Source organism: Falco naumanni, chromosome 4 (assembly GCF_017639655.2).
Source record: "Falco naumanni isolate bFalNau1 chromosome 4, bFalNau1.pat, whole genome shotgun sequence".
NCBI classification, from domain to species: domain Eukaryota; kingdom Metazoa; phylum Chordata; class Aves; order Falconiformes; family Falconidae; genus Falco; species Falco naumanni.
In genome coordinates this window covers 109,932,469-109,956,249 of record NC_054057.1, presented here as the reverse complement: position 1 = coordinate 109,956,249, position 23,781 = coordinate 109,932,469, and the positions used below count along the sequence as shown (strand labels likewise).

Genomic DNA, 23,781 nt, shown 5'->3' with positions numbered 1-23,781 from the left:
AAAAAAAACCCAGGTCCTTGGTGTCCAGCAGATCGAGAGGCAAACATTGCAGACCCTTCAGAGGGAGAAGACTATATATTTATTCTTTTTCTTAAATATATTTTTCTTAAATTAATTCTTAAATAAAAAAAGGAAATATATATATATTATATATATATTTAAATACACAAAGACAAACACCGAAGCTGCGTTTAAAATACAGGCATAGTGAAAATCCTTCGTTAAAGTAAATTGACTCCCAAAGAGTACCTGTGTCACATGTACCCTCCTAGCCCCTTCCACAAAACTGCTTCATTTCTTCTCCCTCTGAAGGGTCTGCAGTGTTTGCCTCTCGATCTGCTGGCCACCAAGGACCCCTGATATGTTTGTTCTAATGGCACTTAGTCTGTGCATTTGAACATCTATTACAAGGCAATCATGTTTTTCTGGAATGACCAGCCATATCTCTGAGCCTCAGCCTAAAAATGTACATTTCAGCCTGAAAGTGGACTTTAGTACATTTTTCATGGTGCTGTCTGAAGGGGGTAAAGATGTCAATGAGTCATTATCCTTACTAGTTTCCTATAATAGAGATGTGACATAAACCAGCCTGTAATCTAAACCAGATCATCTCTCAGCTTCATAACCTACAGACCCCTGAAGAGACCTCTGTGGGATGGTTGTAGGGAAAAAGGAGCTTCTCTTTGTATATTGAAAAGATAAATCCAATTGCTGAGGCCCCCATCTGTGCTCGCGTGTAATGATATAATGTATTCAGGCATAATTTATTCTAGTGTGCAGTTTACAGAGAAATACTAAGAACCTCTACAGCATTTCCATGGAAAGCTGTTTTTCATCAGTTCTTAGTCTTACAAAGGAATGATTTAAGTATACAGTAGGATGAAACTTCTACTCTGTCTAAACATTTGATCAGCATAACAACCCAATCTTTAAACTATTTTACATCATCTGCTTCTAAGTAATATATGTTCAAAGCAAGCTGGCAGCGATATTGAGATCATATTAGAAACCTGGAGATTTTGTTTTAGTGATATCAGCCACGGACACTGATACACATTTCATATATTTGGGAAAAGGCAAATTTATATCTGGAAATCCAGACATAAACTGGTATTGCATGGAATTTCTTCACTCTTTAGATGTATCCACGCCTTAGAGCAATCAAAGATAAGATAAATCTCAGCTAAAAGTGCAAATTTTTTATGACAGAGGGATTCAAAAAGTGTTCACCCATCAAAGTTTTCCTGTTTCTCCAGTCCTAGAGGCTGCCAACTCATCTGCTTTGGTGAAGCACACTATCTAGGGAATTTTGTGGTCATTTTAGTTGTTACTGTGAAGTGTTAGATGACTGGTTGGAACTCTTTCACTGTCAGAAGAAGCAAGCCTTAGCTCGTAAAGGGGACAGTTAATGAATACTCACAGTAAAGGAAAATCTGTGACAGTAAAGGTTTTATAGCACACAGCTCAGTGGTGCTTCCCTAATAGGGAACAACTGTCCAGGGAAACGTGAAGTAGTTTGTTGCATGAAAATCTTAACATACCAGGAAATTCCCCACTGGAATGGACAATGGTATATATCCTTCCGCCTGGCAAGAGTGATCAGAAGCTTGCTGGAATTAAAGGTAACACAAAGCAGCATCTCGAGTAATTAATTTTAAATATCATCTCTAATTATCTGAAAGTTTGTGCAGTTCAGAAAAAAATCTGAGCGTTTCAGGGATGACGTGTTTAATTAAGCACAATTTAAGTCATCTAAAGAGATAAGCAAAGTCGTTATTATAATCTTTATGAAGTTAGTAAAGCGATTTTTTTTTTTTTGCAACTGCACTGCTTGATTACAGTACAGTCTATGCAGTCAAATTTATAGTGGTCCATTTTTACTGTACTGAAACCCTATAAAGCTTTTATATGAAGTCAAAGGGAGCAAGTGTTTTTCTAATATTTCTTCTTATCTGTATCATACTTTGTTGGAGAGGAGAAAGCTGGTGCTCTCCTGTTTCTTTATGGAGGAGCAATCTATAGGCCTAGATGTGAAAGCATTTAGTCCCTAGCAGAAAAGAGAAGAGCTGACATTACAAAGTGTGGTACAAAATCCCACTATTTTCCTTCAAAATAACCCAACCTGAAAACCCGACGTATATGTACTTGAGAGTATCTGTCTTTGAGCTGAAAATAAGATGCAAAATTTGAAATGAGAAGTAAATTCAGCTAGCTAATAGGAGCTAAAAGAACTTTTTTCCACTCTCTTGTTTTTTCTGAAGATGTTGAAAAGACTTCTGCTGAAATAGTAAGCTCTGTGCGTTTCTCTTTTTAGATAATTGTTAAAATCTCCCATGGTTTTCGGCATACGTGTAAAATAATTTAAATTTAGGGTGGCTCTACCAGTATTCTCCATTTCATGAACATCCCATATGTGAAAGCGTTCAGCATAGAGTTTGATAATAATTCAATAGTTTATCATTTAAAAAGATGATGCTCTTGCCTAGGGAAGAATTTAATAAGCTTTACTGTGATTTAAAGGTGTAATTTAAGGTCATATTAGCTAGCCCAGTAAAACAAAACAATTTAAAAGCTCTAATCAAGGCAGAGCATTAATACGGTCTTTGTTGTTGTAGGTTTGTGTTGTTTTTTTTTATTAAAGTCTAAAAAATGTCAATTCAAGCTTGTTAGTGTCTTTTCCAGCAGACCTTTAAAACCTGGCTTTCAACATGGCATTCCATGTTCACCCTGTTGGTAAGCTCTGTATAGCTTCCGCTGCCCAGGTAACAACAGGATTTTCGGAGTGGTCGTCTTTGATCTGTGTAACTCGTGTGTTTTTGTTCAGCTTCTCAAAAGGAAAATATGAAAAGGTATAGTCCAGATAACACTTAAAAACTGATAGAAATTAATTAAAACATAAAGGAAATTATTTTTCATAAACCACCTGGTAGGAATCTAGGGAAAAAAGAAATATTTGTGGCAGTTTAAGGATGTACAATTAGAATGCCAAAATTTTATGTGAATTTGGGTTGAATTTATCAAGTTTCTTTCTGGGGGGAGAAAAGTTGGGCAAGAGGTTCCTAAAATTGTAGACACACAGGTGAAGCAGGGGAATCTTGAGTAATTTCTTTCCTCTGCTTCAGGAAATTTAGGCCCACTTTTCCTACGCGCTATTTCATAGCTTAAGTACTTGATTAGAGGGTCTTTTAGAGTGATACATGTCTGTGTATCTGTGGCTGATACTATTTTAAGTAAACAAACATTTGCTAGTATTAATCTGAATTATAGCTTTCTTACCTCTTGAGTGAATGCTACAACCCCTACAAATAATGTCACTTTCTCACTGTCTTTACCCTGCTTTCAGTGAAAATGGAAAAGAAAATAAGGAAAACAATCACAGGAAATACAATCATGATTTTTTTTTGTAAGGTTTTTACTTAAAGATAGATTTATTTTAATGTAATAAGTGTTTGGCAAAAATCATGTATTTGATAGGCAGTATTTATTTATGAAATTTTGATTTTGGATCTTGGATAAGAACAGAAATATGTAGTAAGTTGTCAGGAATCCTATCTGCAAACCACCTTATTTTGGTAGCTGTGATAATATTTCCTTTCCTTGAGGTCTGTTTTGTACAGTACACTATCCAACTAGAACTTCTTAAGCTTTTGGTGAAAACTACTCATCATTAAGGTGTTTTCCACTGGACTTCAAAATTTAAGTATGTGTTTTACCAAACCTAAGTAAACACCACGAAATTAAACAAATACTGTATGCCAGCTGGAAATGTGATGCAAGGGTATCATAATTTTTTTCCCTTTAAACAGTTTTTACTATCCCTGCACCCTAAATTGCGTTAAGAGAAGGTATTTTGTCAAACTGCATGACGGACAGAGTTCTATTGTTCTTTGCTTTTTTCCTGTTTGTAACCAGCAAATCCCACTATTCAAACTGTTGTGCTAATTTGTTTATGTCTCATGTTGGCATAATGACAATTAAACACATCACAGGCATGTACAAGCCAGAGCTTTGGAGTCTTGAAACAATAGTGGTCTTCTGACTGCCAAAGTCGTCTTGCTCCCTAGAAACCTCACTTGCTAAGCCGTGATTTCAAGAGTGATTTAGTTTTTTGAACTATTGCAACATAAGAGTTGATCTGTTTGCTAAAGAGAAAGAGCAGCCCCGAAATAAGTTTTCTATTTAATAAAGAATTCTTAGCCTTTTTGTGTTAAAATGTTGTTTTCCTTTCTGTGTTAAGTTACTACAGCCCAGCATATAGGTAGCCTGGATATTTTGGAGAAAGGCCACAGAAAGAAAAAATTAGTAGAAATGGCAATAACACGTAGCCGTTTAAATGGGCAATATCCTTGTTTTGATCATGGAAGAATGGCCGTGTAGCTATGGTACATGGCTAGAGCCCAGGGAATCAAAATTCTCCTATTTGGTCTTTGCCTGGCTTGTTACATATGACATAGTTATGGCTCTTCTCTGTTTGCCAGTTTTGCAAAATTGTGTTTCGGTGTCAGTGAGGTGCCAGAGGCTAAATTAGTGTGAAATATGTCTGATCTTTAAAGACGGTAGCAAATGCAAAATCATAATGATTTTATTATCACAAAATCAGCTTAAACTATATAGACAATGAGATACCTGAAAACCAGTATTCCAACATGCTTCATTTTCCGTACAGGCTTAACTCTTAGAGGTATAGTTCCTTATTGATCTGTATGTGAAATTGAGCCTTGGGTGGATTAAAAAAGGTGCGCATGGGAGAGGGGAGGAGAGAGAAAGTGTATAATGTGTATGTGTATTTGCTGTTTATGAAACTCAGAAAAGGAGAAGCAAAATGACGGTGTGAGATTGTTTTGGTAGAATGTGGTTTCTTTCCTAAGCTTTTGTTTTGTTTGGCTTTATTTTGCAGTTTGCCCAGCTGGTGTCTGTCTACAAAACTCTGGGTCCAGAGAAGTTCCCTTTAATTGAGCAAACGTTCTATCCAAATCACAAGGAAATGGTACGTGCAAACACCAGTACTAAATTTTCTTGCTGTCTCTGTACAACAGGAGCTGTAAACACACAATTCATTTCCCCCATTTACTGTAGATTTTAAAAGCCATTTTGGAAGCTTTCAGAGGGATGAGACAGGGTCACCACTTAAAAGCATTGTGCTGGTTAACTGCAAGGTTTTCAGATATGAAGGTAGTAATTTTTCAGCTAACCAACTTCAGATCTTAAGGAGATTAAATACATATAAAGACACTGAACAACTATTAAAGCACAAGAAGTACTTTTACGGTTTGATTTCAGCCTAGTCCTTTATGATGTGTTCTAAGTGTTTGTTATCTTTGTTGATGATCCAGAAGGCTCTGTGTCGTCAGTGTGGAACTTTGAACTCTTTTAAAATCAGAGTGGTTATGACTTGTGATCTTCATGTACCTGAGCTGCCATTGATTCCCAGTCCTTTACAGACATAAATGCATTTCATAACGAGAACACTTACAACCATTACTTACCACCTCTCTTATGCTGCAGACATCTTTTTCTTTCTTCTGGTTTCCAAGCAGAAATTCTTCCCTGAGTGCACTTTTCTAGAGAAAACACTTTGAGTACTGAAACTGGAGGGTGGCTATTTGCTGATTGACTAGACAGCAGAGAAGCATCAATTATTTTTAGAGTATAATCCATTCAGCATGTGTCACACAGCTCTGATTCAAGTACCATTGCAAGGTCGTGATGCAAATGTTAGTTAGCTGTTTATGTAAGGTCCCCCCCAAGTTGTAATTGCTGTGTGTCTGTCTTGAGACTCTGGCTAGCACTTCGTTATCATAGGTGACATCTGAGATAAGCCTCAGTGACTAAGATTTCTTCTGAAGTCTTCTTTCTCCCACATCCATCTCATCTTTTAGTAATAAACACAGCATGGTGCAGTTCTGCCCTATTTTTGTACGTATTGCAAGCGTGCCAGGATGGTGCTTCGTGCTGCTTTCCCAGTTCTCCCTGGTTTCTTTGGACTACTAACTCACAGATGTTTCCACTTCTCTTGTCACATAGGACACTTCTGAAAAGAGCTTTCAGCACTATTATCTCTTTAGTAAATTTGCTACACAGGAGTTTTGTAGAGCCAAAGGAGAATGATACTGATCTGGAGCAGCAGATTTAAGTGGTGTCCCAGACAGTCAAATCTTTTCAGAATGGGAGGAGTTTCTGTTGATGGGTTTGTCAGGAAAATACACAACTTTAAAATTTTTTTCTTATTATATTTTGTTTTATGCAAAGGGAGTGTTTTATGCCTCAGGGATTCATTCATAACAGGTGGAGAAGCAGATCCACATCTCACATTATGCAAGATGCTTTTTTAAATGGTAATAAGTTTTATATCTCTCTATTTTCCTGAGAACGTCCAAGATTAAAGCTGGTTTATAATTTCCTGCAAGCAATTTGTTGTTCTTTCTTCAGTATTTTATCAGCTATTATTCAGGCTCCCCAGGGAAGTGATCATGGCACCAAGCCTGTCAGAGTTCAAGGAGCATCTGGACGATGTTCTTAGTCATATGGTTTAGTTTTAGGTGTCCTGCAAGGAGCAGGGAGTTGGAATCAATGATCCTTATGGGCTCCTTCCAGCTTGAGGGATTCTATGATTTTATTGAAAAAGCAGGCCTTTCAGTGCATTGCTAAATTGCAGTACAGAGAAACAAAGAAAATATCCTCTAATGTTGGGACAAGAATTAATGTGTTAGCTTTTAGTTTCAGTTACACCCTGTAGAAGGTCTACCAGTTTGATTGCAACCTGCTGTCTTGAGCAACTGATTGAATTCAAATTCAGTAATAGAATACAAACATGAAAATGGGTGTATGTGTTTATAAGGCATATTTTGCTTAAGTGTATAACAACTATTTGAGTGGTTTCTTCCCCTCTTTGTTCCTCTACATTGCTCATTAATGTCTGAACTGATGTTTTGTCTTTTGTTCGAACTTTTGAATATTATTCTCCACAGCTGAGTGATTTTCTTACATATTTCTACGTAATGAATGTTAATCTAGAGAAAATGATGCATTTTGGTACTGCATTGCCATATGTGGTTTAGAGGTGCTGTAATAACTGATTGTGATAAACCTCATTTGTTTGTCTTTTTCATCTGAAGAAAATATTTGGAGATTTGTGGCTTGAAAAATAGTTGGGGAGCATGGCACAATATAACATTTTATTCAAATTTCTAGAATGGGCTGTACGATGATCTGGATATCGGAGTCTTCTAGTCGATAGATTGAAATCATAGCATGCTGTTTAAATTTTGTTGATTTTTAAACACTGATTATTAATAACTGGCTTTATTTGCATTAACTTTTACAGAATTTGGTGTTTACAGTTTAAAACAATTTTTTGTAGTTCCGCTTGCGTTCACTCCTTCCCTTCTTGTTCTTCAAATTGTAACCTAGAGCTCTCTCCCTCCCCTCAGTGCAAACCAGTTGGGGCGAGGGGGGGAGCAGGGGAAAACTCCAAATCTCTGTGAATTGAGTTTTCAGCTGAGCGTGCCAGAGGTGCAGTTGTGCTTCTGTTTCTTTTACTTCTTTCATACTAGGGTGATCATTTGTACTGAGTCTTTAGACAGCAATACAAGGTAAATAAACAAAGATGCCATTCTTTTGTGTAAAAATGGAGCTGCTTTAATGAAACACTTTTTGAAACAAGAAACATTCATCTCAGACTGATTATACAAAACACTGTAAGGCTTTTTAACCTCATTGCTAGTTGAGTCATATCTACAGCCTTTCCCTCAGTAATTAGTTCTCTTTGTTTCACTACATTCCCACCTCTTACATTCTCTGTCATGAAAAGAACTCTGGCTTTTCTGACATAATTGTTGGACAATTTAATTAAAACTTAACTGGAACATGAGAAAAAGCCGGTAATATTCAAGGTGGTGTTTCTTCTACCATTCACCTGTACAGTCTCCCTTCTTCATTCTTTTCCCTACTCTTATCATAAGTCATGTGAGTAATTTTCAGATTAAAATCAAATGTTGTACCAGGCTATACTTCTCCTCTAACCTTTCATGTAACACATACACAGTTTCAAGAAGTAAAAATAAAATGTAAAAATATTCTGCTGTTGATAATATATCAATGCCACTAGAGCGAAAATCTTGATAGGAAAGTAACATATTCAGAATGCTGCGTTGAAGTTAATCCTTTTCATAATCTGTATCAGTTCTGAATCCCAGGGAAAATAAAAACTCATTCTGCGAGGCTTTTTTTGTAAAGCTTTTCTTGCCATATTTATTGATATGCAGGGGAAAAAAAATCCCACTTTGTACTTTGTACTTTTGTACATTTGTATAAAAAACTTCATACCTTGCAGGAAGTTTGGCCAGATAAGTGCTCAGACAGAAATCAAAGTGGATGGCCATTCGTTGTGAAACACCTTGTGTTATATTTTATGGCAGGTCAAATATAAAATGTTTTTACAAGTAATTGTGGTGTACAATTCATATTACAGTTTGTTCATAAATATCAAAGAGAACAATTATTTTTACAAGGTACATAAAGAAGGCAATCTGAGTTGGGTTAGTTGAGTTTAAGGTCTAGTTACTGTAAAACTGAAGTAGAAACAGAACTATGTTGAGTTAAAAATCAGAAAATATCTGTTTGCTGTGGAGTGCTATTCAGAAGATACCATGACATCAAAATGGATTTGGAAACAAATGCTACACTGTACATGTACTGAATATTAATTAGCCATGTCCCGGATTCAGACTTTGTATGGTTATTAAGCTCTTACAGGCTTGTCTAGGAATTGTTTTGGTTTGACTTGAGGAAATAACGTTTGTTTTTTAAGTCTTTCTGTAAGTTTGTAATATAAATGCACAACACTGACAATAAATAGCAATGTCAATATGGTCGCTGCTACATCAGCTCCTTTTTAGAAGAAATGTAGCCTTTTTATTTCATTTATATAAGTAGCCATAATAAGTCCATGGTCCAGATTATTGTTAGGTAGTTTTTGGGTTGTCTTTAGCAAAACAGAAAACAAGCTAGGCTTTACATTTGGCAGCACAAATATATGGTGCTTTGATTTAGGATTGTAACTTAAAAGAGAAACACTGCTTTAAAGTAAATAACGAAACATTGGCTATTGAGGAACATATGCTCCTCAAAGGAATGATGGCATGCGTTCCTGTTGGCCTTGCACCCTTTGCACTTCATTGGAATTGCATACATTTAGCCACAAAAAAAAAAAAAGTAAAAAAGAATACTTATTCTCACAACAGTGTTTTCAAAACTATCCTTTAAATACGGATTCATGCAATTGTCAAAACAAACATTAGAAACAGGAGCAGAATATGTCACAAAAGTCACATATACAGGTGTTTTTTTCAAGTATGCATTATATATCCAATACAACATCCCTTAGGGGGTGACAAGGTACATGGGACACGCTGAGGCTTGTGTCCAAATGACAACTTCATCGAATCAAATGGAAGATGCCCATACACTTAAAGATGTACGTATCTTCTATGTAAGTTGGAGTCCCAATGATTTTGTAAGGACTCTGTTGGAAACAGACTGAAGGAACTATTTGGGACACTGGACCCTTGAACCAACAGGCAGTAACAGCTTTGATTCTTAATGAGCCCATAGGCTGGAAACATCACACTATGGTTAGCAGGAATGAGTAAAGCGTTTGTGTTAATCCTTGAGATAGACTTGATCTAACCAGACGAGAACAGAACTGTCTAAATCTCTGCCTCTTGTTAAAAATTCTCATATGTGGAATATGTGAGAGTAATTTCTAGCCAAAATTTAGAATGAAGTGAAAGAAACCCAATGAAGAAAATAGGAGAGTAAAATATATCAGAAATGGCAGCTATTACAGATTCATATCCTGCACAATGGTTCTCATTCAGTTTCTAGAACCCAAGCAGCTGGACCACTGTCTAAACTTTGGCATTTACTGAAATAATTTCTTAAGTTTTACCACTATGAATTGAGTTACTTTTGTAAACTTAAATACGTATGAGATTAGTTACTACCTACAGTAATCAATTCATAAAAGTCAGGACACTAAAAAACTAAAAGGCAAAATATGTGGTAAAACTTTTCTAGTATAAGTTTGAGTTACAAAATTCAATAAGACAGATTATGATTGGTATTCATGAATGAAAAATCATTAATGTAAATTTAAACTAAAATATGGTGAAATATTTGAGAGCTTTTTAGAAATCACTTGCAATGTAAGTTATTCGATATATATTGCATATATATTTTACAGGAGTTTCTAAAGCCAAGGCTCTTAACGGTGCTGAAATACAATGACCTAATCACATATTTAGAGAGGCATTATCAAGTACTGCAGCTGCTGTGGTGATGGACATGGTTTCTGTAAATAAAAGCAGTTTTAGCTTGTCATTATTTGTGTTGGTTCCATAAAATGCTGAAGCATTAGAACATCTGGCTTCTCTTTCAGCAAGGTATAGCTAGTCCATAGCAGTATCGACTTGGGTAAGAGGATTTTGATTATCAAGGCTGTTTTTTAACTTAGTTATCAAAGCAAGTTACAACTCTGTAGATAAAGAAAGCTGTGATGTAACACTCAAAATATGGAGCACGTACTGTTTTAATCGCAGAAGCGTTCAACTTGTTTCAACAGATAAGGAAATACAGGGAATTTTTAATCTTTTTTCTTTTAATAGCACATTGTTATAATACTTTACATATACACTGTACAATAATTCTTTTGTATCAGAAGACTTTCATACAGAAAAAAATAGTTATATAAAACATTCCGTAGTTCATCAGAAAGATTTTTGAATAAAACCTGGGGCTCTCTTAATCTGTAGGTTAACAGAAATAGGGGGCAAAACTCTGGCAATTATTTTGTTCTCATACATTCATATGGGTAAAAGGGAAACTTGTTATGCCTTAGAGGACACAGAGGAGCACTCTCAGCTTGAGCCTCTCTGTACAAAGCATAACTGTACAGAGTAGCTACCTCCAGGAGATTTGTTCCTCATCTGGCGTGAGTGCCAATTCCACAGACTCGTACTTCAGCTGTACAGGACAATTTGTTTTTGTTTCTAAGCAACAGATACATTAGATGATGGCAATTCAAAGCTGTGAGCGTGCAATGTTTGATGGAATTAGACTCCAAAGCTTTTTAGGAAGTGATCTTTTTAAGGTTCGCTGATATCAATAAACTCTTTCTCTGGGGGAGGACCACCTCGGTACCAGCTGCAAGTGCCATCGCTTCTCTTGATACAGGCGTAGTGCTTGGCTTGGTGCCCATATAGCTTTCTTTCGATCAGCCAGTCTGTCCAGAGGCACTCATTTGGCATGGTGATTGAACAGGGCACCATGTAGCAGGTAGTAATCTAAACGTAAAATAGTACATTAATTCAGTATATTGCAGGTTTCTTTAAAATGGTATTTATTCTCAAATATTATGAAGTATATGGTGTATAAGAGAACAGTTCCCACCAGTGAAAACTGCTAGTGCCTGTAAGGTGGGCTCCACCATCAGACAGAGTTTCGTTCTGTACTTACTTTGCAGCCACAGCCCATCTGATATCTCTGATTAAGACTCTTCTTTTGAGACAAGGATAAATCATCCCATGGTTCAATGTAGTTGCACAAATGGATGAGGACTTTACCATCACTTGAAATTTGACCTACGGCATGAAAAATAGGGCATGCAAATAAAACTGTTTTCTAAATACTGGGATGAATTGCAAGAATACCTAAAGTTTTTAAGTAACTGCACCAAATTAGTCATATTTCACCCTTTTTTCAATGAATGTAATTACAACTGAGATAACTATTCTGCTGATTGCATGCTGAAAAAAACATAAAAGATGTAAGAAGGATATTTTTCAAAAGATGATGATAATCTGTAATTAGAACCCCAAATCTGCATACATGTAGGCATGTGGTGTCTCATTAAGCATGTTTACATTCCTGGGAAAATTGGTACTGTTGCTTTTAAACAAATAATTGCATACTTCCTATTTACTAATTACATAGTTACTGACCTTGACTTCCTTTAAAACTTTAAGATTGTTGGATGAAGTATGGAAAACACATAAGATCACAGTATAATTACAGCTTTACAAAATATTTACATTGTGTAGTGTTTGTATTATTTAGTACAAAAATATATTCTTTTTTAACAAAGGCTTGCATATTTTTGTGAAGACAACCTAAGCTGTTATTTTTGATTCCATAGGTATATTAGTTTCGCTACATTTTACCTGTCAAAAGATACTGTTTTTTGTTGTTAGCTTCTAGCTTCACTCCACAGAGTGACGAATCAAAAGGAGTATAGACATATTGGACATCCTTGAGCTTTTCAAAGCCTTTAAACATCTGAAAATGTTCAGAAACAGAAAGTCAGCAGTGAAAAACAAACATGAATAAACTGTTGCAAGTAACAGCTGAAAGAAGTATATGGTGCAGCTCTTTAATGAAAGCTATAGAGTCTGAACTTATATGAGAAAATACCAAAAATTAGACACCTTCTCTGCACTAAATGAAATGCGTCTTATTATTTTCAGAAGGAAATTAGATCTTTGGTTGTTTGTTTTGTGGGTTTTTTTTAAATTATTTTTAATATTTTTTTTAAGTTTCTAAATGTGCTTTTTCAGTGTTTTTAATGGCTCTTTAAAGCTTTTCCAACTTATATTCTATTGGCATCTTCCACTTAAGGAGTAATGCAGAGACCACATTCATCTTAAACAAGGTGCTACAGCACTGTAAGATGAAAAAAATTCTTGATATATTAATATGGGAGATTTTATCTTGACCATTGTAATGATGCATGTCTTCAGGGACATGAAACGTGCTAAGAAACTGAGCATTGTTCTTATATTCAGTCATGAAAGCAAGCTCCTTTTCCACATCCAGAGTTTTGCCCGATGCATCCTTCTCAAATAACGGTTGGAAAATGGGATCGGATAAAACCAAAGCGGATAGGTTCAGGATCAAAGCCTGCGCAGCGTTCAGATTGCCCACTCCTTAACTAGCTTTTCCAACTAGGAAAATAATTCTTAAATAAGCTGTTTAAAGATCAAACTGAATTCAGTTGTGTCCAAATGTGAGAAGGAACCATAAGATGCTAATCAGCCTCGGAACGCCTGTCATCGCCTAATGTGACATAACGAATTCCCAGCACCTTGGGGGCCCCGCTTGGTGACCTCATCCCGTGTGCTGGCAGCCACGGGCGGTCGCAAGGCTCCCAGCTCCCAGGGGCAGGCTCTCCCAGTCGCGGCTGGCGTCACTGGAAAATGTGTTCCTCTTGCTCAAGTTCTCTCAGGAGATTTAAATAGTACAGGGCACCGGAAAATACACGGTAATATGTTGATTTTTCTGAGGTTTTGTTTATGGAATGGAAGAAGCCAAAGCTGTTGTAATTGGGCTTCTGATCCAAAAATATTAGGTGTGAATTTGAAATGCCTAGTAGAAAAAAACCAAACACAACAAACCAAATAAAAAACCAAACTGGTATCCTGTACAAAGCAGCAGTGAAAATAATAGGAAAATGTATATAATGATGATGAAATGCATCTAATTTTATTAAATTAGTGTGGTGTGTCGGCCCAAAATAGAAGTTCTTGGGGAGACGGCGGAGCAGGGAAGCAGCAGCCTGGGGCAGGGACCTCCCTGACCGCTAGCCCCCACCTCAGCAGGAGCCCCAGGCCTTCCTTGGGATTCCTGCTGTCTTTGAAACTTGAATCCCCTGCTTCTGCTATGCCTAGATCTGCCCTATCCAGGGTGTGAGTACTGGGCATGGGTGCCTAGTACATACTGACTGTGAGCTGCACAGGTATCCTCTGATCCGTGTTCTCTCTGTTCAGAATCCTGGGCTGGGATGGACAGTAGGGTGCAACTTCTCTTCTAATACCTCATCACTTGATCTAAATTAAGAGGCATTATGCAGACAACACAAATTGATTTAGGTATTAAAAAAAAAAGATAAACATCCATGCCATCTTACAATGGAGAGCTAGTTAATAAATGAGTTTAATGTTTCTTTTGTTGGTGTTTTTTTGGTTGCTTGGTTGGGGTTTTGTTTAAACTGCAGTCTGACCTATCTCAGGTTTTGACCTAGATATTTTTTAAAGCATTTCTTAAGTTTATAACCTTCTGTTTAATTCAGTAAATCACATTTGATCTTCTCAGTCGTATTCTCCCATCTCCTGGAAGTGTAAAAGGATAAGCTTTCTCCATAAAGGGATGAGCTGGCTTGATTCAGTTCTGCATTCTGGTGTGGTCCATTTACATTTGAGGTTCTGCTGAGGTAGGAGAGTAGGATGAGGGACTGGGAGAACAGAGAGATGTGTACTAAAGTCTGAATTGTCCCTGTCCTTCTGAGGTATGTAACTGAGACCCGTACATGGCTATTGCTTGAAGATGTTAGCATACTTTTCTTTTAAAACTATCTATATGATTTGCAGTATCTCAGGCTTGCTGCTGTTATACTAATTACATCCTTCTCTATTATCCAAGCATTTTCAACTATATCAAGGCTTATTTTATTAGCTTTATATAGTGATTAATATCTAGCTTTAAAACTGCATGCATTATTATAAAGCATAAATACTGTTGTGTTTAGCTTAAATACCGCCTCGTATTCCCGCTGTGAGGGGACCCACCCTCTTGTAAAAGGATTCTGATTCTTTCAGTGGGTTTCCATCCATGCAGCTGGTGTGGAAAATACTTAGCAATTTTGCTTATGCTAGTTCAGTTTGGTAAAATGTGTTGATTTCAGGTATGACAGTAATATCTTGGGCCTTACTTCGGTACTCTGACAGTACAGGACAAAGCATCACAAAAGCTAATGGCGCTGTTTTGATATTTAGCTGGCTCCTCAGAGGAAGTATGATGACCAAGTCAGTAGGAATATTATGAAGACAAATTTTCAATTGTATGTAAATAATGTATTTTTTTCTCTCTTTAGTATAATGCTGTAAATGTTACAAAAAAAGAGAAATGAACAGTAATTGTATAGCTTCTTAACATGCCAACCCATATATATTAAATTAATAAACCCCATAATTATTATTTTATTATTTCTGAAAATTAATAGCAAAATCATACTTAATATCTGTATTTTTGGACAGAAATGTTTTAATGCTAAGCCTAATGCACTGGATTTAAAATAACAGAAATACAATTTTTGTAACAGAAGTAGCATAAGCAGCCACACTAATGTTACATGTCAAACAGCCCAGAGGGTAATATAAAAGAGAAACAGCAGCATTTTGTTGGATTTACAGTTGCAGTAAAATGTAACCTCTATAGGTTCTGTGTTTCTTTCCCAAAAGGGGAGAAGAATTGCTGAGGGAAGTCAATGTAATGAATTTAAATGAATTTTAAATGACTGTGAGTGTGGCTTTAAAAATATTCATCAAAACTAATACCAAGTTGATAATAATGTTTTAGTTTAGTATCCATCAATATGTATATTGATAGGTACTACAGCTCAAAAGAGATGATTAGAGAATCTATTCTTACTGTGTTACATGAAGCTAATTCTTAGCATATCCCTCCAGTGCTGTAGGTGCTTGTGCAGAGGGTTAGCCAGAAACTCGTGATCGGTGCCATCTGACAGTGACAGGACTGTTCAGTTTGTCGTGACTGCAGGGCATCACATTTACGGCATGGGAAATCAGTCCACAAGCACTCAAGAAAAACTGCAATAGTGAAAAGGGAATATTCTACCGTTTGACATACACTGATGTTTAACTTCTTTTAGATGCTATCCATCTGAGGGGGAAAGTAAGAAATAGTGTTACCACGTTGTTGCTCTGGTCAACCGAGTGCTCAGTTATTGAGGGAACTGAGATACACAGATGAGGTCACCAATCCGTGAGGCTCAGTTTGAAGATCTCTGACAAGCTATTTCTGTGATATTAGTCTGTAAATCATCCTGCTCCGTGGGGGTGGCCAAGTCTGGCCAACTGCATACAATTTTATATTATTTTAATCGATTTTACACCTACAATTGTTTTGTTTTGTTAAAACAATTGTTAAAATTTTTGTTAAATTGTTAAATTTGTAAAATTGTTAAAAAAATTGTTAAAAATAAGGTATTTTATACCTACAAATGTTTACAGGCATGAATTATTTACAGTTCTTTTTACTTTTGTAACGATGCAGACTTTATCCATAACACATTCCTATAGTACATCTGTTAATTTAAAGGTGAATGTTTCTCAGTAACTTTTCAGTATACACAGTCCTGCTTATTTTTCACCGGTATGCCTCCTCTGAGTTGTATGCTTTAATATGTCAGTTACGTCACTGTGTCAGTTCCTGTATGGTTTCCCAGGCGCGGGCACAGCGGCCTGTATGGGTTTGTTTCAGTGCCCCAGAGTTCGCTAGCTGCCCCAAAAAAGATTTGCAGTTTACAGAAGCTCCTGTTCGCTCACCTGCTCTCCGTTGCGGAGATTTTAAGCGAAAATCCTTCTGCCGGGTTTGAGCAGGGAGCTGGGTCCCAGGGCAGCCGAGCAGCCTGCGTGCCAGGGTGGAGGCCTCAGCTCCTCTCTCTTCTTAACTCGCTTCTGGCCAGGAGTATGAATTTGGAGGGTGGGACTGCTATGATCCCTTTGTCTTTAATCTAAGCTTGTATGTATGATGTAGAGCATCTTTTATTAGAAAATAAATCTCTCTGGTTTGTCTAGTCCTAACTGACTTGCCTTCTGAAGCTTAGTGGAATTAAATGAAGATCTCTTACTGATGCCTGAGGTTTGAATAGGCCTCCGCTTACAAAAATTTAGGAGAAACTCCAAAGGAGTTCCAATATTTCAAAGATTTCAGTGTGCTGTTACTGAAGAACAGGATTATAGACTGAAAGCAATAAAACAGACTAGACTTCTCATTCTTCATTTTTGTGATGAAGTATAAGATGATTTGCATTTCTATAAAGTTACTGAAGTGTTGAGAGCAGCAACGGAAAATTAAAATGCTAATGGGAGGAAAGAGAATTGCTCTGGTATTTATATAATTATTTCTGTAAAGAAACATTTGAAAATGCCATAAATAATTTCAGAAGACAGAAAGTAGCAGATGTTAAAGAGTTTGTGGGTTTGTTTTAGCAAGGTGAAAAGAACTGGCTTGTTGAAATTGCTATAAAACCTTAACAGAAGTCATGTGTGATAACCATCCTTGTGACTATTTTAGGATATTCTAGTTTACTGTAGATTTTTCTTAGTAAAACTCCTGTGAGGTGATCTACTGATAATACAATTTGAAGGACTGAATTTTTTTGGAAGCATGTAGCTGTTAATAGTGTTCTCCTTAAGTGTTCCCAGTAAATGTCATAATAAAAATCAGTACAAGTAATTCAAAACAGTATGCTATGAAAAATAAGATAAAACCACCTAGAAAACTTCAGCCAACCAACCAACCAAAAAACCCCACTGATGCACACAAACATATCTTAATTGAAACAGACTACCGATTTTTTGTGTATTCCAAACCCAGGTAGATCGTGGGCTTTTTTACATCACTGAGTTTGACAGTGACTTTAACGAGATCAAGATATGTCGTCTTAAAGTACATTAATGGATATATCTCCTTATTGGAGCTGAACAAATGATGGAAAAGTCCTGTGAGATTCTGAATGAGTGTCCTTTTGGGTGCTCCCATTTTGTGTTTGCTTTCCTAGCAATGTTCATACAAATGGATTTTTGTTTATATGAACATCAAGGAAGGACTCCTGTTTTTGCAAATAACCCTATTCACTGATGAACAAAGGTCCTTGCTATTTCAGCTGGAAATGCATTCCTCTGTTTATAACGTTTGCATCATCCAGTCAGAGAGTGGAAATATCATAATACAACATAGGTGATCAAGTATCCACCAGAAACAGCAAATGTATTGAAGACCATTCATAGATTGAAGTAAGTTTTCAGAAAGTCTTCATAAATCAATCATGAATAACAAAAATTTTCATCAAAATAGTTATTTAACAAGTCATGAATGTCAGAACAGCTTTCTTTTCTTCCTCCTCTTCCCCCCCCCCCCCCCCCCCCCCTATATTTTATTCCTACTCTGATCTATTCTGTGTAGTTCACCTGGGTCTAACTGTGGAGGCAGCTAGAGCCTTTTCCAGCTTTTAAAGCATTTAGGGCTAAATTGTAGTCATATACATAGGTTATCAGCATTGAACTTCAAAATAGCTAAGTGATGCCATATACCTTTATTTGTTTGATTTCATACCGGATCATTTTGTGGGTATCAAGAGGATCATCACTGGCAGGAACCACCTTTTCACTGGATATTTTTGCTCGAATCACTGTAATAGAAAAAAGATTTAAATGCAAATAAGCCTATGCCTAATTTTACAATCAGTAGCGGAAATTATATTGATAAATATTTAGCATTGTCTTTACACTTCAGCTAGAATTAGATTTTAAGGCTTGTTACTATAACACTAGATGGAATTGATTTCTGAAAATAAAACTAAGTGGGCTGCCTATGATATAAATCTGATTTTCCATGAATCTGGAAACCTGAATTAAGTTACCACTTGGTTTTGGCAAAAACTATCTATCAAAATCTTTGAAAGACTTTAATCCCATACAGTTTTTTTAAAACAGTTATCATTATAATCAGTGAGCAAAAGAAAGGGACACTTTGGCTGATGACAGAAGAATTGTTGATCAATTAAATAGACTTGAAGTTAACACTCTGAAAGATTGTGCCAGATTAAAGCATCAATTTTATGTATGAAATCAGAAGACAAGAAGAGAATAGTCTTTAATTCACTTTTCTGAAAATTATAGATTTTAGAATTTTTCATAAGATGTCATTAATTGTGTTAACCTGTATAAATTAATTACTCCCTCTTTTGACACTTTTTAAAAATAAATTTCCTGTTCTTCAAACAAGGAAGGTAGGAGATTTCATGAAAGAAGAAATGGCTTATTTTACTATCTGTTTGTTTGAGCATCCCTCTTGTATACGCTGTTTAAAATATACCAGGATTATTAGTCACAGAGGATAACAGGATTCTAAGAATATAGTATATGGCCAAAATTTTTTGGGGGGACTTCTATCCCCCAAAGGTACTCAGAGTCCTTTTTTTGTTCTGGGAGGCTGCTATTACAGCTCCTCTGCAGATGTAGTACTTGTTAGAGCAAACAATCTATATCTGCATGGAGAGATACTGGTGAAGGCTGGAGCAATCAGCAGTTGAACCCCACTTCAAGTCCAGTTCTCACTGGGCAGATACGGGTCTGTGCAAGGACATTGGCATCTGTAGGTATGAAAGAGACCAGAAAATATTCTTCAGCAGGAGGGCAACTCTCAGGCACCTTCTCTTTTATCTTGGGTTTTTTGGGTTTTTTTGTTTCATGCTGAAAGGAACCATTCTACCAAAATAACTGTGAAACAGGCCTGAGGTTTCAGAGAGTAAGTTAGGTTAGAAGGAGTCTCTGGAGACCTAGTCCAGCCTCTCACTCAACTTGAATCAGGACGCTCAGGGCTGTGACCAGCTGAGTTTTGAGTATCTCCAAGGATGGGAGTTCTGCAGCCTCCCTCAGCCCCTGTCCCAGGGTTTGACCACTCTTACAGTGAAGTCCTCATACTTCCAGTTCACTGAAAAAACCATAAAGCTGATGCAGAGGAAAACCTTTTGGCATCAAAATTGTGGTTTTCCCCAACAAAGACTTCTTTGATAGATTGACCTCCTAACATCATATCAAAAGAAAAGAAATTAGAAACCCAGACTGTATTACGGCATAATAGAGGTCAGTCCCATCTAATGATGGGCACTTCTCATTTCCTCACTTATTAGCAGAGTAAACTAGATGTAATAATCAACATGATGCTGATGCCTACAGCTTCAAAGCTTCAGGCGTCTATCTTCTGGCACAACACTCCCTCCTCCCAAGCCATTTAAACTCTTTTAAAGGAGCATTTTAGTCTTATGGGTTGGATTGGAAGAAAATAATTTTTTAAAAGTATGAACAGCAAATTCCTCATTTCAAATGGTTAGTGGCATCATCTCTTTAATCATCTGCAGATGTGTTATGTTCCCACAAATTAACAGTACTTCTTAAGTGCTTTGATCTAATTCCAGATAAAAAGTGTTGTGGATTCTGCGTACTATACTGCTGGAAAGGTCAAATTATAATCATGTTGCTTTGTTTTGCTATGCTTCCCTTTGCATCATTACTTCCTAAAAAAAAGGTTTTCTCATTAAAGTGTCCATTCAATATGGAAGGTAAGGGGTGAGACAACCGTTAGGAGCTAGCTCCGTTATTTTCTTAATACCGTAAGATAGTTTATATACAGGCAATCTTTTCCTGCCTACTCAATGCAAACATTTGTAGGTTAATTAAAACTACTTTTCCTCTTGTGTTTAATGTTGAAACATTACTCATGTTCAAATTTTTATTAAATTCTGCTTGTTAGCCTCTGAGAGGAATATTACAGATGATCGATGATAGCTCAAAGGGTTTCCATGGAGTTATGCAGGACTGAAAGTATATTTTGGGGTTTGTCATTAAGAGATCTTTTTCTGGGTATGTAGAAGAAAATGAAAACCATTTTTATGTTGTGTGTGTTTCATTTATTTGTTTGTTTAAGAGAAAGCTTCCAGATGGTGAAGGAAGAACAAATTGAGATTGATTTTTAAATTTTTTTTTTTAATGACAAAAAAGTTTTATTGTTACAGGATGTCTAAATCTTTCATTATTTGGCTTTTGCTTTTCTATTCTGAAACCAGATTTAAATACACACGGATCTTTTTGGGCCTTTCAATCCTGCTGGGGTTTTTTCTGTGCTTTAATATTTCTTTTTTTTCAATCAGCGTCGTCTAGCTGTCTCCTAAAACCTCTGATTCATGTGGTTGCTTCTGTTTTTAACCACAAGCACTTCCTGATTTAGCATTCCTGGTCCTAACCATCTCCCTCTCTTCACTCGTGGTTCAGAGGGTGGTTATAACTTAGGATTCCTCCTAGTCTGCACTTCTTTTCAAGGAATGGTTTCAAGTATACCATGGCTGGCTTGGCTTTTCCTCGGTTTGACTGAGAACCTCTGGTTGTTTAGTGTAATAATGTCATTTTATCTGTCAGACGGTTATTGGTTCCGTATGAGGAATTTGCATATATGAAATACATATGCATAACCCTCATATTCTAATGCCAGTAATTGTCTGTCTCAAATTCGTTCTGCATTAAAAACATATACTGTTTTTCAAAAGACGTTCACTCTGATATTTCAGTAGTAGGATGCAGCACTTCTGTGGAACTCATATTTTGTAATTCACGGTACTTTTGTAAAATCTAAACTTTTATCCCCACTTTGTAGCTGGAGTCTGTCTCAGGTAACTGAACTGGGAGGATGTTAGTGTGATGAAAGCTGTGCAGCAGGGGCCAGGCAGACCCTCAGACCAGGAATGCTACTGGCCATTGCTGGCTCCCACCATTGCAGAGTCCCCAGTGCCGAGCTGCCCCCTCCCTGCTGGGATTGCCGGCGCCATAGCGCATCACAGCTCTAGGAGGACAACGGTCTGTTTAGGAAAGAGTCCTGTCTATTAGACATTCTCTGATAGAAATTCGCTAAGAATATTTTTATTCCTTCTTTCCCGAATAGTAATAAACATCTCCAAACCGTTTCTGCGTCAACAAAAAGTAATTTTGAATGGGGTAAAGGGCAGAACTAAATATCATATCGGATATATCTGTGTTTATATAGTCCGGAGAAAAGTGTTGGGGTTTATACAATACCAAAGTGTTTATATACAATACAGGCAGAAAGTTAGGCATTAACTGCATCTTTTCCAAACCTGGGTGATTTCTCTGTGAAATTAGCTACACTGATTATTTACCTTTAAATAAACTGTGCCATCACCTCATGTTTTAGAGATTTTTATGATCATGAGGTACTACTTATACTAGTGGCCTTAAAAAAAAAAAAATCCTCTGCTGTTAGATTAATTTTACACCACTACAGCAACATACACAATGAAATATGACAGGCAACGCAATGAACTGCGCAGTATACTGCAGGCCCCCTACCGAGTCATAGATAATGGATGGAATCGGAATAGAGTAAATCCTTGCGCTGTGTCCACTGAAATTTCGATGTTCCCTAAAAGTATTTTTTAGAGTGAGTTATTTCTAAGGTATTAACAAAAGGAAAACTGTTTAGTGAAGAATTATTCTCATTGTTACAAGTTAGTGTTATTATAAAATACTAACATAAAGAACATATACTTTATAGTATTATTGTACTTGTACAAGTTTTAAGATGTTGCTATTTAGCCTTTATCCTTAACCTGTTGGTCACAGGACTACTGTTTGAGGAAGGGCAACTTTACTCAACAAAAGTATATTACTCCTTCAAAAAGGAAACTAAATTGGAGTTTACTCTCCAAATTAACTATATTATCCTAGTAGGAGATAAGGGAGAAGGTAAAAACTGATGAATAAATGAGATATTTTTTTCCCAGCATCTGTTAAATATTGGCAATTATACAATAAAAAATACTTACATAGGAAAATATTGAAGATATTACTGGACATAAGAATAAGAAATTGTAATTGCTTTTGTGCATTCTTATTTTCAATATATAAACCTAAAAATTATTAAAACATAAATAAAAATATAAAAAACTTGCTAAGAGGAGTATAAATTTTGAAGATGGACAGATAGGGAGGCAGACACTTGGAGCTTTGAAAATCTCTTTTGTCATCTGTTTGCACTCTAAAAACACTCAAGCTACATCCCGAACTAAGTTGTCAAGTGTGTTAAGATTACAGTACCATGAGAAATAAAGATGACTGTTAAACTCTTTTTTTACTTAAGTTGGATTTAGTTTAGTATTTTTCTTTCTGGGATGTGATTTTTGTCAGAAGAAAAATATTTCATTGTCTTCTAGAATGAAAAGAGATTATTATCGCCGTGGATGCATCCAGTTTGAAATATTAGCTACACTGGAGTTTTCATTGTAAATGGTGATAAACTATGTAATACCTAAGATTCATAAATTAATATATTTTTGGTTAAGGAGTTGCAGCTTAAAGCAAACTTCAACAACAAAAAACCCCACCCCAACTCCAGAGTTAATGAGCCTCAGCCCTTCAGCAATAGGTAGGTTAAGGAATACAAAGGCAAGGTTGTCTAGACTAGGATGCCTTAGCTGCTTTTCGTGAAATATTTCGTGAAAATAAGAGCTAGATCCTGTCCATTAGCCTTGCAATTGATCCTGAGGTCCATGAACACAGAAGTTCTGCATGCAGAGGAAGCCGTAGTACTGGGCTGTGCCAGCCATTTCTGTTCCTGCCTTGCCCTGGGGGTTGTCTCTTTTTTTTGTGCACTTCCAAGCCACTGGCAAATTTTAGAAACAGCACCTCCATCATTGACAGTGAGTCAAAAATAGGCAGCTACCTAAACTGCAAATGTAAGTCTCCTATTTCTTTTCTGCATCCTTTCTGCTGAATATTCTTGCTGCTTGGCATAGGTTACCCCTCCTTAAGAAAATAGAGCAGAGAATCCTGAGATGTCCAGGTAATTAGATCACTTTTTAGATTTGAGATCAGAACTAGGAGTAGCGGCATCCTTCAAACAGGCTTATTGAGGAAAAGTCTGTTTCAGTTGTAGCCTCCACTTTACTTTAGACGAAATTTACAGACTACGGCATAGCTATCTGAATAGAAATTTAATCATTTTTAAGCAGTCCTCCTCACAAGAAATAATTAAAGTTTACTTCGTATGACAGAAGTTTATAATCAGAATCAGCTTTGCTGCAAAAACCTTGAAATGAGACTTACAAAACTATCTTGACAGGAAAAGAAAGATGTA

General features: G+C 36.5%; 2 protein-coding genes across 2 annotated transcripts in view; one reads left to right on the top strand and one right to left on the bottom strand.

Moving 5' to 3' along the window:
• SYN2 (synapsin II) overlaps positions 1 to 23,781 on the top strand; it is a 198,970-nt gene that overhangs the window by 100,275 nt on the left and 74,914 nt on the right. Inside the window, exon 5 of the mRNA XM_040591760.1 lies at positions 4,898 to 4,987. Coding sequence (XP_040447694.1) covers positions 4,898 to 4,987 — 90 coding nt within the window. The remainder of the gene's footprint in view (positions 1 to 4,897; positions 4,988 to 23,781) is intronic.
• The window catches only part of TIMP4 (TIMP metallopeptidase inhibitor 4), a 29,245-nt gene continuing 13,085 nt past the window's right edge, over positions 7,622 to 23,781 (bottom strand). The window contains exons 2-5 of the mRNA XM_040591761.1: positions 18,168 to 18,265; positions 12,219 to 12,333; positions 11,515 to 11,639; positions 7,622 to 11,342 (exon numbers count right to left, since the gene is read on the bottom strand). Coding sequence (XP_040447695.1) covers positions 11,145 to 11,342; positions 11,515 to 11,639; positions 12,219 to 12,333; positions 18,168 to 18,265 — 536 coding nt within the window. The 3' untranslated portion in view covers positions 7,622 to 11,144. The remainder of the gene's footprint in view (positions 11,343 to 11,514; positions 11,640 to 12,218; positions 12,334 to 18,167; positions 18,266 to 23,781) is intronic.